This window comes from Leptinotarsa decemlineata, unplaced genomic scaffold (assembly GCF_025532065.1).
Source record: "Leptinotarsa decemlineata unplaced genomic scaffold, Ldec_3_MD MMD2_P_RNA_scaffold_4, whole genome shotgun sequence".
In the NCBI taxonomy this organism is placed as follows: Eukaryota; Metazoa; Arthropoda; class Insecta; order Coleoptera; family Chrysomelidae; genus Leptinotarsa; species Leptinotarsa decemlineata.
In genome coordinates, this window is record NW_027412531.1 from 5,630,776 (window position 1) to 5,650,555 (window position 19,780).

The 19,780-nt window shown below is 36.2% G+C and overlaps 1 protein-coding gene across 1 annotated transcript in view; it reads left to right on the plus strand.

Moving 5' to 3' along the window:
• The first annotated feature begins 5,993 nt into the window (after nucleotides 1-5,993).
• Nucleotides 5,994-19,780, plus strand: part of Tmem120b (transmembrane protein 120B) — a 67,886-nt gene continuing 54,099 nt past the window's right edge. The window contains exons 1-2 of the mRNA XM_074186731.1: nucleotides 5,994-6,310; nucleotides 6,365-6,483. Coding sequence (XP_074042832.1) covers nucleotides 6,251-6,310; nucleotides 6,365-6,483 — 179 coding nt within the window. The 5' untranslated portion in view covers nucleotides 5,994-6,250. The remainder of the gene's footprint in view (nucleotides 6,311-6,364; nucleotides 6,484-19,780) is intronic.

A 19,780-nucleotide genomic window follows, 5' to 3' on the forward strand; every position in this document is an offset into this window, starting at 1 on the left:
CTAGAAATAACTATAAGTTCTGTCAAATTTTAGTATTGGTGCATTCCCAATGGAACATAATGTATAATATCAACGAAAAAGTTTCAATTCCATTTTCACTGCTTATTTTATTTGTACACTTTGTAAAATAATAATGCTAGACGACAGAACATGTCAAGTTGGTTAAATGAGAAATCCAGATATAAAAAAAACTTTATTTGAAATTTGAACCAAATCGTTATCAAACTTGTAAATTTCACTCCGTGACAGATGTAAAAATTACAATTGGTCCTTTAGCCATTAAATTTGTACTTTGAGAAGCTGAATTGATTATCTGGGTTGTTGAATCGGACATGATATGTAATTAATATGTCGGAAGGAAGAAATTCTCAAAGAAGTTCAAGATAGAACTCAGGAGTTCCTTCTCTGAGATTGAGTTACGATGCCGAAAATAAGATGAAATCGAAAATATCCAATACAAAAGTAGAACGAAATAATACAATCATTGATGTTGAAAAAGAAATCAGTTAACACTAGAACTAGTACAATTAATTCAATTAGGAAGAAGAAAATTGAGTCAAAGAAAAGTAAAATTGTAATTCCGACGCTCCAACTACAAATGGAAGAACTGGAACAAAATGAAGTCGCAAATACTCATTTACAAAAAAAGTGAACGTGCAGATTACTTCATTCCTGAATTGGTAATTGGTGATAAAGTTGAATATGAACAGACTTGCAATCGGATACAAGAAATTTATGACTATCTTGATCTTATGTAAAGATCAGAATCAGAATATGAGGAAAAATGCACGATAGCGCTCCTAGTGTCAAAATACTCCGAAGGTAAAATAGCTCCCCAATCGGATCTCCGAGTGGGTACTGATTCAAGGGCATCATCCTGCAGACGTTATTTGAAAAACACTATTTCTGACAGTCAGCAGGGTCTTCCTACATCAGTCCACAGGGAAATAGCATGGTAACTGTAGTTGCTAAGAGGCCCACTAGCAACTTCAAAATCGATTTCTGCAACATCAGAGGACCCAACTCAAATATAAACTCAGTGCACTAACATCTACAATCAAATAGTCCTCATATTCTTGCACTCACAGAAACCAAAGTCAGTGCTTCAACAAACTCCATCAGTTTTTTATATCCCGGCTATGCTTTCCACTTCCGATTGATACGTAACTTTGGAATATCTCTTTTTATCAGAAGCGATCTGTCCTGTCAACGAGAGGAAATGCTGGAACCTCGAAACTTTGATGTCATCTGGTTCAACCAACCACCGAGCGATACACAATATAGGGCACTATTCTGTTCACTTGTAAAAGCACTATTGAGTTTCTGCAAATCATTCATCCCAGTGCCGAAATTTCCATATTCGGGACTTCAAAGTCTACAATATCGAATAGCTCAAATTTTCAAATATCAACGTTGAACAAGGTCGTGAAGCTGAGTATTTCACAAAAAGCAGCGGACTTAGATTATAAATGAGCCAACCAGGATTCCTGACCGTGATGGATAATATGCCAGTCTTCTGGATTTTTACCTAACAACTATTCCAGAAATTTACACAGTCACCGTAAGGTCTCCATTGAGATCTTCTGACCACAAACTCATTTAAGTGTTGAGTGAATTATCGATGAATGGTTCAACAAAAATTGCGAGCAAGCTGTCGCCTCCAAAAATCTCGCCTACCGGTAGTGGCGCGAAAATCTCAGTGCAGAAAACCGAAGTAGGTTTGTTAATGCTCGCAACAGCTGCAAACTTAGGATAAATGAAAGAAAAGAACTCCACAATCAGATAATTAGGGATATTCTGCTTGCCAATCCCTACGGGTCTAGATCCTTCTGGTCGGTAGCTGAAGCTGTTAATTAGAACTTTACAAAATCCACAATTCCACCACTAATACAAGCGGATAGTTCAATTGCAACAACAGCCATATAAATAGCAAGTCTACTAGCTGAACAATTTGCTTCCCACTCCACAGTCGATTTTCTAGGAAAGTCACCACCCATTATTTCCACACTAGAATCCACAATGCCGGAAATTACTTTTCGACAGCGTCTAGTCAGGGGAATTTTGAAACTGTTCAGTAACAACAAGGCGTCTGACCCTGATGAAGTGCCCTTATCGTATTTAAAAAGTGCACAAATAAACTCGCACCAGTATTTTGCAGACTTTCCAATCTGTCTCACAATAAAGAGGTTTTTTTTGTTGAAAGATTGCTCGGGTTCAGTCTATTCCCAAATAGGGCAAGAAAAATCTTCCAAATAACTATAAATCAGGCCCGTTGCTATCAGTGATATCAAAAATCATGGAGGAAGTCGTAAACCACCATATCCTCAGATATTTGGAAGGCTTCAACATCTCAAGTGATCTCAATATGGTTTTCGGACAAAAGGATCAACAGGCGACCTTCTATCACATATCACCCATACTTGGAATAACGCAATCGAGTAAAATGGAGATTCAAGAACTTTTGCGCTTGATATTTCTAAGGCCTTTGACCGTGTGTGGCATGAGGGTTTGCTGGCCAAACTTCGATGCTATGGTTTGTCGGATCTTTTTTGTGTATGGCTCTTTAACTTCGTGAAATAACGTTTCCTGAAAGTGGCCATCAATGCATATCTTTCGAATTCTTTCACCATAAGCGCTGGTATTCCCCAGAGATCCATATCATCTCCAACCCTCTTTTTATTGTACCTATATCAACGATTAATTGGAAAAAAACAAGAATCCAATATATTGCTTTACTGACAACAGCACACTTGTCTCGTCATTCCATTTGGATTCCACGACATCTGATACGGAGGCATATCTTTACCGGCAGCAGGAGGTTGCATATCTTAATGAGGATCTAGAAGTGATTTCGAATTAGGGTGAAAATAACCAGGTTCAATCAATCCAATGCCACAAAACCCAGGCATCGATTTTCTTCAAGATAAATGTCTCCGAACCGCATATACCTAATAATGTCAGGTCAGACAATTTTGCTTTCTGGTTCGATGAGTTTGTTGGGTGTTAAAATAGACACCGATATGTCTTGGCACAATCATGTCGCTGAAATGAGCCTTTTTTTTTGAGAATAGTACAGCGAACGTGTCACGAGATGCAGCACTAGTAGTAGGGACAAACATTAACTATTCACATGTAAAACAGTGTTATTTATGTAATATTAATTCATTATTTAAAAATATAAATCTGATATAAAAAATTATTTTGTGCTAGTATAATGCCAACATAGCATTGTTGTTTTGCGAATTGTACGTCGGATAATCGATATCCGGAAGAAAACGTGTTTTATATACCATTTGTAAAACCTCATATTAATGAGGTTAGATGTAAGAAATGGATACATGCTTCTAGGAGAGTTGATTTAACACTGCAAAAAATAAATAAATATTCATATGTATGTGAACATGAAATGAATATAAATTTTTCATCGTTAATTACCATTGATTAGAATGAGATATAACCTCAATCGTTTATTAAATCATATTCATTTATTATATTTAATTACATTTTGTTTCATTACCATCTATATATTTGATTCATATTTCACTCGGAAATAAATCTGAAATTCATAATCATTTTTAATTTCATTTATTATAGTTTGAATCTACCGCTACTCTTTTACTAGAGTCTGTATACTAACCTGTCTATTAACTCATTTTTTTTCAGTTACTTTCGAATTACGGCATGCAAGCCAACGTTCTAACGTTACAACATAGTTATCCTTTACAGTTGCAAATTTTAGTTTTGCTCCAGGAACATCTTCTGTTGAAAACATTCTTCTTTAATTGTACTTTAACATATGTTTATATAAGGATTTGGCAGTGTTTGTCCCTACCGAACTACTAGCGCTGCTAGTGAGTAATTTTTCGTACTTCAGGAAAAAGGTTCATTGCAAAGGCTGCTTCTCAGAAGCTTGAAACACTGTTCAGAACCAGTGCACACACGGTAATTGGTACACATCTCAGCAACTTTTGATGCTTTATAAAGCTCAGATCAGACCTTTTTTTGGAGTATTGTTCTCATGTATGGAGCTCTGCCCCCAAACATACCCTGAAGTTGCTGGATTCCATCCATAAAAGAGTCATCCTAGTGATTGGAGATGCGAACATCGAAGGAAGGTTGGAGATTTGTCTTTCGTCTATATATACTTTCACAGGAAGTGTTCAAGTGACTTGGCACATTGGATTCCACCAAGAGCTGTACATGTCAGAAATACGCGACAACTGTGGCTGCTCATCGTTTTGAGGTTCAACTCAGTACATTTCGAACTTCACTTGTTATTCTTTCAGAAGAATTGATCAACCCAAGACAATAAATCCAATTGTAGTCAAGAAGGAACTTTAGAGACATTTTTTACTAATTTTCAATCTTCAACTGACATATCTTGTTTACAAAGCAAATGAACACAAAATGAACATACAGAATGATAAATAATGAGTTAATATCCACATCACTGTTTGAGAACTCTTTCATCTGGAGAACCGAGTTTATGTGGAATAAACTTCCTGAGAACGTTTTTTCAAATGGATTTAATCTCCAGCGTTTCAAATCCAATGTGAATCGCTACTTTCGCACAGGCATCTCTCTGAGAGCACCTTGAGAATTTTCCTGTAGTACTTGTGTTTTTTCCTTAAAAAAATGTTTTTGTTTAATGTTTTAATGAAGACCACGACAAAACCCGGAAGCCAACCAAAACATAGACGCTAGCCGTGAAAGCCTACATTCCTATTCACTAAGATATTAGTTTAAAGTTTGAATAGACAAAACTTTCGAAACGACCAAATAACTGAAAAATATGACCAGCGTCTGAATACAACATTTGTATAGGTATCAGTGATGTTTTTCGGGAACGAAAAATTGTGCCAATACAAAAATGAAAATTGTACTAAATTACGTTTAATTGTACTGCACTATGTAATATCATGGAACATCATAATAATATAAGTGTTCTGTGAATTTATGATCATATTGTGAATTTATGATCATATTATGAATATATGAATCATAATACAGGGGTGGGTGGAATTTTCATATCAAAACATGTACATAACACTTTTTTCAAATCGTCCTTTTTCTTGCATAATTTATTTTTAACATGATCTGAAAATAAGGCATCCAGAACCAGTGCACAATCAAAAAATAAAATGGAGATATTGCACAAATTATGCCAGGCAAAAGTGAATGAAAGACAAAAACCCTCAACGCTGTTGAGTTGACACTTGACACTGTTGACAGTGTCAACAAAACATCATTTTATTATGTTCATGGGTCATGGCCCATGGGGTCTGTTGTCGAGATCGTGCGTTTGACAAAGTATCGACAGAATGAAATACAGCGATATAAAATACGTATGCTGGACTGCGATACATCATCTGCATATTAATTCATAACTCGAGACTATTGTCTGTCTGTCAAATGTCGAATGAAAATTTTATTATTTAGAAAAAGAAAGCAAAATTGTACTAAAATGGCGAAAGAGGTACTGCCGTACTGCATTTAGTTCGATTGTACTAGATTCAGTACAATTGTACTGCACGTAACATCACTGATAGGTATAGACTATCCATATGCAGAGATACAACCTTTGTATATAGACTATTTCAATTAATTTCTCGAACGTACACTTTGTAATTTGCACAATAGATGTCGGCACTCATTACGACATTTATTACAAATTTTTTTCAGTTATTTTAGTATATATTTCTGTATCTGAATCTAGCCAGAGCTAACTTCTAATAATGCAAATTGAACTTACAAACATACCACTCATTGTAAATTTATGACATAGGAACTATTTTTACATAAATACTTCATATTATGGCATTTACGGGGTAGGTAAGATTTTGTCTTCAATAACTGTATCACAAGTATAAGGCTAAAACTGCGACTGTATATTGTATATACTGTACCGGCAGGTTTTCACGATTAAACAAATCAATTGTGACACTTCATATATTTAAATTTTATATACGATATCCCAAACATTGAGAATTATGCCAGCGATAACTCTGCAATTTTCGGATAATTTGACTTCACGTTTGTCAGAATTGACAGGTGATGGAAAGAGTTTTGGGGGTTGTGGAATCTGAGGGAATCATAGTTCGTGGTTTTTGTTCCTGTATGATAACAATAATAATGTTGGACGAACAATCAGCACGTTAATTATTATTAATTACATTTTTTATTAATACTGGATATTCATTGTTATTTGCATTATATTGTTTGAATTTGTCCATATCCAATTCTTAATAAAATGACAGAACAAATTTTTGAAGAATGGGATGAGTTGAATTCAGATTTCAAACAGCTAGAGGTTAGTGATTTAGGTATGATAATGAAAATCATATTAATATATTGAAATTTTTAGTTCGATAACAAAGCATATCTTCAGCAATTAGAACAGTTGCATGGTATCCAAAAAAAATGTGTTGATCACATAGCTCATCAACGATATAGACTTTCTATCATATCTAAAACAATCAAAGAGTAAGTATACCTGTGAACCCACCAATAAATCTGGATATTATTAATGAACTTCACAGCTAAAAACTAGATAGAAGAAAGCTGGATTCATTCTCCAGTCTCAAGTTGCATGTGATGAGTAACAAGTTGTTAGCAGTTGGATTATTGGCAACTTTCATGCACCAATCGTTTCTACTTGTAACAAATGGAAAACATAAATTCTTTTGATTTGAAATTTTCAACTTATTAGGACTGGCGAATGAATCCACCTTCACTTTGATTCTTTGCAATTCTTTTGTACTCAGTACCGTAAATGAATTAACAAGTTTATTCAAATAGAAAATATTCTAATAGGCACACATTATTTGAAATGTGAACAAAATGAGGTCACATTAACAACTTACTTTACATGAATATAAGTGACCATAAACAATAATATAATAAACAAAGAAATAGATAAACAGTAATTTTTAGTTTAAAATGAACATCATGATTAAGTTCCTTTTTGAAATTATTCACAGTAATAATAAGCTTATTTATTGGGGCTTCTTTCATATGCTGCTGAATAATTTATTTTCAAGGCTGACTTTGGAGCAGGAAAGCTCACTATTTTATCAATAATTTGACTCTAAATAAATAAACAAGTAAATGTCTGAATTCCATTACTCACAAACAATGGTCTACATTGTTGTTGTTGTTGTTGGGGAACTCAGTTCATTTGCAAAGACTATTTATTCATAGCATCCTGAAGCAATGTGTTTTGTCAGAGCACTAACATGGTTGTCAAATTTCAATTTATCATCTATTGATATACCTAAAAATTTTGAATATCATTTGTTTTCCAAAATAAATCAATTCTAGCCTAAATCTCCACATTTATTACTGGAGGCGAGTAAAGTCGTACTCACATTGAGTACTGAAATATATATATAATTTTAGTTGCACCAGACACAATCTGGAAGAAAATGCCTTTTCGAAACAACTACTTTATCTAAACATTGAATTACATGACAGGAAAAAAAAACTTTTGAAACAATTACTTTTATGTTGAATACAAAAAACACTTTTTCCTATTCAGTTTGTGACCTACACATCTTCTTGAAGAGTTTATTTTTGAATTTATTTGCTTTCTCCTCATGTTTTTTACAAAGACGGATTCCTATGGCTGTGATTAAGTCAAATGATTGTTATTACATAATGTCATCGATGACATGAGTAGATTTAACTCGTTCGTGACATAAAGTTGTAATATTATGAACGAATTGAGTGCTTTATTTTGTAATGTTATTCAGATTGTTGCTGAAGGCAACTGCCTTATTACGAAACATCATATGTCCACCACTAACGATGACAGTGTTCCATGTAAGTGAAATTTTTTACTTCTATCATATACTATATTGTGCAGCAATCCTGTGAATGATATCAAATTCAATTCTATAACGAATGTTTGAAGTACAAACTGAATAGGAAAAAGTGTTTTTCGTATAATTCAATGTTTATATGGAAGTAGTTGTATGTAGTATGGTTACAAAGGAGTATGCTATAAATGGTTCAAGTTTTATATGAGTGGTAGAAAGCAAATAGTTAAATCAAATGGAGAAGTATCTCGGAGCAAATAAATTTCATGAAGCGTTCCTCAAGGATCAGTACTGGGGCCAATTATTTTTCTTATATATTTGAATAACTTGGTCACCATCCAGATTCAAGAAAATTTCGCATTCTTTTAGTTAGTGTCTGAATGTTACTTCTTTCAATGATCTACATATCTTTGTATGGAGTTGATTTTTTGAAAATAATTGCTACCTTTCTTTGAAAGATTCCAACATTTTTTTTATAAAGTTGGAGAAGTAGTAGGCCAAAACCTTTACCAAAAGCCAATCTCTCCTAAAAATATATTCTTTTCAATTTAAAACATGACGTTATTGCAGGTTTACAATATGGTTACAATTCTGGAAGGTTAACCGAAAGTACTATACTACACATCGTTTGAAAGATCTTGGAATTCTCTAAACAATGGTGTACATTTTTTTTTTAATTTGGACGTATTTGAAAGAGTTCTTTCCGATAATTAACTTTTTCAATATTGTTAATAACAACAAATTGTTATACGCCACTGCTCAGTTGGCATGTATTTGGAATTCTTTAATTTGTTTCTTACGCTACTTTTTTGTTAGTTTTTCAGTTCTTCTCCGATAAGAGCACTATTCTAATTGAGAAATGGTTGAAAATGCTGTTTCTATTTCTCATTTTCATGTTAAAAGTGATATCTACATTATTACTAGTAGTGAGTGCCGTAAAATGTTGCTAAAGAAATGATGGTTTACACAACTAAAAACCAGCAAATCGAACCACCAGTAACAAATGAGGCGACACAAGTGGCAATTCTGGGCCATGTTGAGCTTGACCATACTTTGAGCACAAGAAAGTTAGCATTTGTTTCCGGGTTGTCACGAACTAGCATTCGGCGTATTTTAAAAACCCACAAAATGCATCCTTACAAGATTAAATTAACGCAAGAACTGAATGAAGATGATTTCGATCGACGTTTGCAATTTTGCCAGTTGGTTAGTGAACGAGCCGTGGAAAATCCATATTTTGTTTTCAACATTTGCTTCAGTGATGAATTTTTTTTTTTCTGAATGGCACAGTTAATCGCCATAATTGTCGCTATTGGGCTGATTCAAATCCTCACGTTGTGGACGTTGAGTGCATACTCAACGTCCACAAAAATTAAATGTATGGGCTGGAATTTTTGGTGACTGTATTGTTGGCGCATTGTTTTTAGAAGGCAATTTAACCAGACAAATGTATCTGGAGCTTCTGGAAGATACTATTAATCCCCTTCTCACTGATTTTATTGAAAATGACCACAATTATCGGTAAGACCTGTAAATATTTCAACAAGATGGGGCTCTTCCGCACTATGCTCTGCCTGTTCGGCAGTATTTAGATCAGACTTTCCCGGATCACTGGATTGGGAGGCGGGGCACTATCGAGTGGCCACCACGATCCACAGACCTTTCGCCGTTAGACTTATTTCTGTGGAGTCATTTGAAAAGCAGAATTTACTGTACTCCTTCTGCATCACTCGAAGATTTACGGCAACGAATCACAAATGAATGTCGCCAAATCACTCCAGAAATGCTCCACAATGTTCGAGAACGTTTCCAGCAGAATCTCTATTATTGCATGGAAGCTGGAGGCGCCCACTTTGAGCATATGCTAACATGAGAATAAAGTAAGTAACTTCAACTCTAAATTTAATATGCTTCGTCCAAATTTAAAAAAATGTACACCGTTGTTTAGAAAATTCCAAGATCTTTCAAACGATGTGCGACTCGCCCCCAGTTCTCTATTAAAATTCCAAAGGTTGTTCACCTCTCTGCTCCGGGGTTGAAGTGGCGACGCTGTAAAGGGGAAAAAACTGTACCCCTCCCAATAAAAATCGACTTGTCTGAGCGTTTTTTAGGATTTGCAAGATTAGTACCCAAAACCTCCATGTCAAGTTTTCGATGGCCCACCCTGTATACAAATTTGTTGAATACATTTACAAACATATAAGTTTTGTGGAGAAAAATCAGTTTTTATCGAACTTTTTATGGTATTTTCATCTTCGACAATCAATGAAGAACTTTATACATGTGTGAAAAAACAAACTTTTTAGTTCACTCCAACAAGTTACTGCTTGTATTTAAAGTATTCTTCACAAATAAAAATGTTCTATTTATCAGTGACTTGTCATATTTATTAATTTCTTCAATCAAAAATAGAGCTAAGAAATTATATATAAGTTATTTTGGAATTATCCATATTTTTCTTCAAGACAGGTAACCAAGTACAATCCATTTCTAAGGTGCTATTCGAAATACACTTCTTTCCAGATTTAAGAATAAGCTGACTCTTTAAGTTTAAGTCTTTTAAAGTCTCGTCTTGTTCCATTCGAAAGAAAGAAAGAAATTTATTCATTCATGGACCAACTACATGGTATCGAACATGTCAACTTATACATATAAATATGTAAACAAACAAATATGTAAATACAAATATATATACATATATGTATAAATAAAAATGTAAAAACGTATAAATGTACAAGTGTAAAAATGTAAAATTAAAATATAAAAGAATACGATTATTTACACACAGATATCCACAAAAAACTCAATCACAGAGGCGGCCTTAGGGGGTGGCGAACGGGGCAATCGCCCGGGGTCTCGCTCTTGGAGGGGCATCGCGCAGCAACCCAAGTAAATTTAAAAAAATACAGATTAAAATTAAGTTTGTTAACTAATTCATTTATTCAAAACATAATTCTAAAATTCATTATGTAGTAATATAAACTAATATTTATATGAGTTTTACAATATAAATATTTCCCAGAACTAATCTTACCTAGGCCCTTAAATTACCAATTTCAATACCTGCCATAGTTTACCTCAACAGTTTGGTAGGAAACAAAGTTGGTTGTTATGATATCCTCCTCTTAGTTAGTTTAAGTAATCGAGTTCCTTGTATTATATATTTTGTTACAACTTGTTAATTATTCAAAAATACATTTATAGTTAAAAACGAGTGTTTTACGAAATGAGTTCGCGTGGTCGTGATGCCGGTAGAAAATTTGAGTCAGATAGTTCTTCAAAAAGGAAACGAGCTATGGAAAGAAAGCAGGTACAAGAAAATCTACTTGGATCTTTATATAAATATATAAAAAGTGATGATCAAGAAACAGAAACGTCTACAAAACATTTATTTATTGAAAGTGACTCTGACTCTAATCCTCATCCAGCTGAAAGCATTCCTTCCACATCATCATGGGTGCCGCCGCCGCCATCAAGTAAAAACAGCGAGGATGATGATGAATTATATACATCATTGTCTCTTAGGTCAGCGGTGCCGCCGTCAACGGTATCCAGTCAAGAACCCGAATCTGAGCCCGAGTCTATGTCTACAGTCATGACTGCTGGAATGGAAGATCTGAATCATCAAAATGACCCCGGTTTGTGGCCCATAACAATTACTGATGTAGACGACCGAACTGTAGACCAATCCGGGTTAAAGTTGATTTATTTCCTGTAAATGATAATGGACGGCGATTCAGCGAATATCATTATAATAAGATATTAGTTAACGGTGAAAAGCTTGACAGGCGCTGGATGATTCATTCACCAACAAAGGATGCCGTTTACTGCTTTCCGTGTAGAATATTCGGGATAGAAAATACAAAGATTGGATCAAGTGAAGGAGTATGTGATTGGAAACACTTGGGTGATTACCTAAAGTCTCACGAATCTACTCGACAGCACAAGGATTGTATGTTGAAATGGAAAAATTTAGAGAATGGTTTAAAAAGCTGTTCCACTATTGACTCCTTGCATCAGTCAAAAGTTGAACAAGAAAGGCAACGTTGGAGAGATATTTTAGACCGATTACTCGCAGTCGTAAATTTTTCAGTATCTCACAATTTGGCCTTCAGGGGTCGTAGAGAAAAGTTAACATCTGACTCAGATTCGAGTGAGACAAGCGGCAACTTTATAGATTTAGTAAAGTTAATATCACTATTTGATCCAGTGCTGAGACTTCACCTGAAACAAATACAGGATAAGACAATTCATGATCACTATCTTCGAAAAAATATTCAAAATGAGCTCATACAATTAATGGCAAGTCACGTGAAGACTAAAATTGTTAAAAAAATAATAAATAATAAATATTACTCTATTATTCTTGATTGTACTCGCGACGTTTGTCGTGTTGAGCAACTTTCAATTATTATAAGATTTTTTAATACAAATACAGCTGAAATTGAAGAACATTTTGTATCATTCTGGGAATAAATACCTATTATTATTATTATCGTAGTGTGCGCTGGTCAGGCCCTATTCCCCGAAGCCCCGATACATTCGGGAGGGCGCGCCAGCATTATCAACCAATGACCACTCCCCACACCGTGGGGTAAGTGATCATTGGGTCCGAGAATCATGTGCCCTTAGCAAGCGCAGTGAGCGAAGAATGACAGCCTTCTGCATCTGCGCGGCTAAGATTTCTGCCTTAGTGCGGCAAGCCGGTATGATTTTATGATTCGAGAGTAGAGAGGACATCATTCCACCAAGGACTTCAATAATTAGAACAACCATCTTGACAGAGTGATCTGGATAGAGTCTGCGGAGTTCGAAGAGGAAATCTCGATATTTTATCCGTTTTTCTTCCTCTTTTCTGACGATATTCGTCTCGCCAGGAGCTGAAAACTCCACGACAAATATCGTTTTGGTCTGGTGGTCGAGAAGGACTACATCAGGCTTATTAGCTTGTATGAGCCTGAGGGTGGGGAACGAATAGTTCCAATAAATTCGGCACTTCTCGTTCCCCACAACGGATTCAATATCCCCCGGAGCGTAGGGCAACACCGGTGTCTCGTCAATACCGTAAGAGTGCCGTAGATGGTAATATAGCACTCTTAGGGCCGCGTTATGTCGATGGATATAGGCCGAGACCGCATATGCTGGACATGCTGATAGCAAGTGCATTAGGGTCTCGGGCGCCTCGCGGCAGGCCCTGCACCTTGTGTCAGGAACCTCTATACCCATCACGCGACTGCGGTAGACTAAGGTGTTGAAGACACCATCCTGGCAAGCCATGATGAACCCCTCAGTTTCCGACTTCAGCCCACTCGACCTGAGAAAAGCGAACGTCAGGCGCTTTGATAAGCGCCTGACGTTCAATATTATTGAAGAAGACCCCATGCATTGGCTTATCCCTGTGTCTCCGCAGAAGTAAGGTGATCTCTGTGGCTTTTATCTGAGCTTTTTGCTGAACGGGTTCCAACTCGGTGACAGAGTTGTAGTCACCTCGTTCAGAGTCGAAAACTATACCGAGTTCATCAGCTGCTCGAGCAGCTGCCCTAAGGAGAAATGCTCCAATTCCTGCTCTCTCACGGTCACGGACCATGCAGAGAAGGGGATCCGAACTCCTGACGACTTTACAGGCTGTATCCAGTACCATTCTGTCATGTAGACACTCCAAACTCAAAAGTCCACGACCTCCCTGTTGTCGGGCGAAGTACAACCGTGTAACGGACGATTTGGGATGCAAACTCCTATAGAGATGCATCATTTTTCGGGTCCTTACGTCGAGTTGATACAGCTCCTCCCGAGTCCACTTCACTACTCCAAACGAGTAGAGTAAGATTGGAACGGCAAGCATATTTGTTGCAGCAACTTTGTTCTTCCCCGACAGCTCCGATGACCAGATCTGTCGAAGTTTGTGCTGATACTTGCCGCGGAGAGAGTTTTTCACTGCAGTTACCTCTTGTGAGTGGCGTTGTTCCACCCCGAGGTAAGTATACGTCTCTCCGGCATCCAGATGGTGTAGGATGCTTCCATCTACGAGCTGCACATCCTCTCCGTAGTCCCCGCATCGTCCTCTTTTGAGATGAACCATTGCACATTTGTCTATCCCGAATTTCATACCGATAGCATGCGTGTACTCTTCCACCACCCTCGAAGACTGATGGAGATCCTTCTCTCCAGAAGCATAAAGTTTAAGATCATCCATATAAAACAGATGGGTGACCTTGTGCCTCCGGTTTCCGGGGGTGCCACAGTTGTACCCTCGAGTGTTCCTGAGCGCAACGGATAATGGCAATAGTGAGATGCAGAATAGAAGGGGACTGAAGGAATCACCCTGAAATACACCCCTTCTGAAAGTGACCCACTCTGTTTGGACTCTTGCTTGACCAGATGTTATGGTGAAGCGAGTTCGCCAAAGTGGTATCAGTTGTTCAAAGCATCTCACTATGTTGTCGGGTACCGCAAGGCATCTGAGCAAATGCAAGATGAGCTCATGCGAAATTGTATCAAATGCCTTACGGTAATCGATCCAGGCCATAGAGAGGTTACGCTTATATTGTATCGAGTCCTGCGTTACACATCTATCGATGAGCAGGTTCTCTTTACATCCAGCGACTCCTCTCTTCGACCCTCTCTGCTCGTATATCCGTTCGAACACTCGGTCAACTGCGGTGAGTATTCGTGTGTATAAGATGCTTGTAAACAACTTATAACACGAATTCAAGCATGTTATCGGTCTGTAATTCTTAGGAATCGACAAATCTCCGCTTTTGGGGATGAGAACGGTCCGCCCCTCGACAAACCAATCCGGAATCGGCTGCTCTCCGTCCAGCCATAAGTTGAAAACTCTGGCCAGAAGGCGGTGGGTACTTGGTAGTTTTTTCCACCAATAAGTGTTCAGCCCATCTGGGCCTGGAGCAGCAAAGTTCTTGGAACCAACAAGGGCCCTTCGAACGTCATCCGGGGTTATCGGGTTGCGCAGTTCATTGAGCTCAGGCTGTCGAATCTCTCTGTTGAAAGCTTCGAACTGCGCTAGGGCTGGAGTGTCTAAGTTGAGTGGCTGCGGGTGTTCATAGATATCCTTCCAGAAGGATTCCACCTGATCAGCAGTCGGGGTCATTGAATGCCATTCTTTAGAAAAAGAAATAACTACCTACGAATTTGTAGTTTCACTTGTGATATGGTATGACATTCTTACAAAGATAAATGTTATGAGTAAAATGTGGCAAAGTGAAAACATGCACTTAGATGTGGCTATACAACACCTAGACGCATTCACAAATTGGCTCGATAATTATCGAAAAAATGGTTTCCCTTGTATCAGCGAGAGAAATAGCCGAAGAAAATTATATTGACAGTTCAAAGAAGTCAGAAGACGACGTAAAAAAAGCATTTTGATTATGAAGGAGAAGATGAAGCTCAAGAATTGAATGCGGAAGAGAATTTCAAAATAAACTATTTTTATGTAATTGTCGACAATGTGCGCGCAAGTTGTCATCCTAGGTCTGAGGCACTTAAACATCATGAGAGCATATTCGGTTTCATGTATAATATAAAAAGATTAAAGGAAATTGGTGATAGTGGACTTTTGAAGAAATGCAACGACTTGCAAATATCTATGAGAGCAGGGGAATCATGTGATATTGATGGACATGGATTGTACGAAGAACTAAGTATGTTTATTCATGTATTTGAAGAAAACGACGACATTATCTCGGTGCTGAAATACATAATAGAAAAAAAATTAACCGAAGTTTACCCGACTATCAAAATAGTGCTGAGAATTATTGCCGCCACACCTGTAACAGTTGCGTCTGCTGAAAGGAGTTTTTCGAAGCTTGAAATTATCAAAACATATTTGAGGAATTCGATGACACAAGAACGGCTTTCAGCCCTTTCAATTGAAAATGACGTAGCTCATTCGTTAGATTATTGTGCTTTAATTAAAGATTTCAGTCAAATCTACTTTCGCATCACATACTTTTCACGAGAGGCAAAGGGCCTCACAAAGACCTGCCGCCCGGAACCTCGCAATGGGTAAGGCCGCCGCTGCACAATCGTCGAAATATTCTTGTAATGTATAATAAGCTTTAGCCAATAAGAAATCTTTCAGTGATTTTTTGAATTCGAGAGAATTACAGGCCTTCATTAGATTAGGGAGTTTATTATATATTTTTACCCCAGCATAAATTGGTGATTTTTCAAATGCGAATGTTCTGTGAGTCATTGTTATTAATTTTGTAGCTTTTGTAGTGCAATATTGGTGGTGGTAATTGTTTTTCATCAGCTCATTTTCATGTTTTTCAATGTGCAAGCAACATTTATATATGTAAATGCAGCTAACTGTGTTAATCTTTTTACTCTTGAAAATTTCCCTGCAAGAATCCGTTTTTGTGTAACAAATATCCTATTTATTTCGGTAGCATTCGCCCATAACGTGATGTGAAATGATAGTGCAGAATATACTAATGCATAATAAACTTGGATAAGAATATGCTTATGAAGTTTATACCTCCATTGCAGAATTGCGAAGAAGGATTTGGAGAGTTTCTTTGTCAATATGCTCAGACCATGAGAGTGATTTATCAATCATTACACCCATAAACTTAGTGGAGTTATGTGTCTGAAGGACTTCACTATCGATCAGATTGTTCTTATTGAAATATATAATTTTTGTTTTCTGTGCATTCAGCATCAGTTTATTGGAATAACAATATTTTGTCATTTCACTAATACAGAGTTCAACCGATAGAATCATATCCTCCATAGATGATTCAGCTATACCAAATGTGTCATCAGCAAAATTGATGAGATAAAAGCGCCTATCGACATTTATTGGGAGGTCATTGAGAAATAGTAAGAAAAGCAATGTTCCCAGAATTGAACCTTGCGCTACTCCAACATCAACTGAATATCTATCTGACTCAACACCATCTAATTCTACAAAGAATTGTCTATTTGTTAGGAATGAAATGATCCAGTCAAGAATATTTCCTCTAATGCCCATATTATACAGTTTGGAAGCCATAAACACTTTATCAATACAGTCAAAAGCTTTTGACAGGTCGAAGAAAATTCCTGCCACGTGCTTTCTAATGTCGATATTTACCGTCTGATTTCAAAATGTCTTCTGACAATTTTGATCCTAATTTTGATGTAGTCTCGATGTTCATTCTCACGCACTTTTAATGGTATTGTTGGGTTTTGTGAGTATACATCTCAGTGCATTTGTTGTTCTGTAAATACATGAATATTATTGGAGTTCAATCCCAACACCAAACCGTTATTTTTAACCCCTCGACACGTGTTTCAATTACCAAGTGATCATCTTCAAGAGGAAGATTAAACTGCTGGTCCCAAACAGTATATCACAAGTTCTGTAAAAAGTTCTAACATCATACAGCGTGACTCACGGTCGATGGTAGGTTAGACGTTTCTGCAAAACGCAAAACATGATTTTTCTGAAAATTTCACCTCTCACATTTCCCTACCTGTTCTATCGATCTAAAATATTTTCAGCATTGCGGCGTTGCCACTTCCATCAAAAAGTCCTAGCAACTTAATTTTTTTAAATGGAACACCCAGGATATTAATACAATTTTTGGAATCGCTCTGGTATTTTAATACTTTTTTATTAATAATGTCCTATATCTATCTCTATCTGTTTTCGAGATAAAAAATAAATTGTGCTAAATATGGTCCAAAACATAGCCTTAATTGACTTAATTGAAATTAAGTACATCAGTACTCTCAATTCATGAAAAGTTGATATTTTGATAATAGTTTGGACAAACTCGAAATATTCAAATAACACCAAGAAATCGACACCATTTCATACAGAGCGTGCTAAAATTACTATTATTTCCATTGTGCATAAAAGTAGTCAAAAGTTCATTTTTTCAAATGAAACCCCGTGTATATTACTCGGTAAATTGAAAGATGGTGAAAAATACTTCAAGATGATATATCATGTCCGTATACCTAAATCGTCAAGTTTTCTCGATAAAGTCGCTTCTTCTAGAAACATTTTTTTTTTTAGAATTTGGATTTAGGTAGCAGTGGAATTATCAAGCTTATAGCAGTTCGGTTACTTTTATAAGTAATTTACAAAGAGTTATCGACGGTGTTTCGAATCACCTTCCAAAATGAATGCAAATATCGATTATTCAAACGAAGTTCTTATGAAATTATTTATTATACACGGACAGTGTGATCAAATCATTGCCAGAACTTGTAGAAAATTCAACCAAATGTATCCTGAATTAACACCAATGAACGAGAGGAAGTTTGTAAGATTACAAAATGATTTCCTTAACTATGGCTCCATGTTAAAAGCGCCTTCAACATTACCAAAACCCGTTACTTCAAATGAGGACAATACTGTTAACGTTTTGGCACATTTTTATGCATATCCAGAAGCTTCCATTCGTAGTGCAGAAAAATATTTAGGTGTACACATGCTTCAGTACAACGAATTTTGAAAAATCACGGAATGCATCCGTATAAATTTACCAAAGTTCAAGCTCTAAAAGCAGAAGACTTCGAACGTAGAATGCATTTTTGTGAATCCTTTTTGATTCATACACAGGAAGATCGGGAATTTTTGTCAAAAATAATTTAGAGCGACGAATCAAAATTTACGAGGGATGGTATTTTCAATAGAAGGAATAAACATTTTTGAGATGATCATAATCCTCATGTTACAAAAGAAAGGGGTTTTCAAGAAAAATTTGACCTGAATGTTTTCTGTATTCTGAAGAACAATAAAATTAGCTCTTCTATTTATGAAGACACACTGAATGCAGAGAGATATCTCCAAATATTAAGAACGACTGTAACCGATTTTCTTGAAAATTTGCCTTTAGAGGAATATAGGAATTCGTGGTTTCAACTGGACGGAGCGCCAGCTCATTCCACCCAGGAAGTTTCCAGGAAACTTGACAAACTCTTCGACGATCGTTGGTTTAGGCGTTTAGGGCCGTGGGATTGGCCACCGAGATCACCCGATCTCACGCCACTTGACTTTTTTTATGGGGTGTTTTAAAAGAAAGGGTATACAGTACTCCAGTGCCTACCAAAGAAGAATTGCGACGGCGAATAGTGGGGAGTATTGAAGATCTGGATCCCAGGAAATTGAAAAAGCAACCACAAGTCGCGTACAAAAAAACATTTTAAAGTGTTTAGAATGTAATGGACAACATTTTTAGCATTTATTGTGAAAATGTGATATTTTGCTTACAATTTCGTTATTTTGAATCATCCTATTCTGTTATTGTCTGTACTTTCACATGTTTTAGCCCACAAAATTTTACTTTTTACCTAGAAATGACGGATTTTCGGTACAGTTGTTCCCTGGAAACTTTGAGCCATAGTTAAGGAAATTATTTTGTAACCTTACAAACTTCCTCTCGTTCATTGGTGTAAATTCAGGATACATTTGGTCGAATTTTTTACACGTTCTGACAATGATTTGATCACTTTGTTCATGTGTATAATAAATAATTTCATAAGAACTTCGTTTGAATAATCGATATTTGCATTCATTTTGGAAGATGATTCGAAACACCGTCGATAACTCTTTGTAAATTACTTATAAAAGTAACCGAACTGCTATAAGCTTGATAATTCCACTGCTACCTAAATCCAAATTCTAAAAAAAAATAATGTTTCTAGAAGAAGCGACTTTATTGAGAAAACTTGACGATTTAAGTATAGGGACATGATATATCATCTTTAAGGATTTTTTACCATCTTTCAATTTACCGAGTAATATACAGGGGGTTTCATTTGAAAAAATGAACTTTTGACTATTTTTATGCACAATGGAAATAATAGTAATTCTAGCACGTCCTGTATGATATGGAGTCGAGTTCTTGGTGTTATTTGAATATTTCGAGTTTGTCCAAACTATCATCAAAATATCAACTTTTCATGAATTGAGAGTACTGATGTACTTAATTTCAATTAAGGCTATG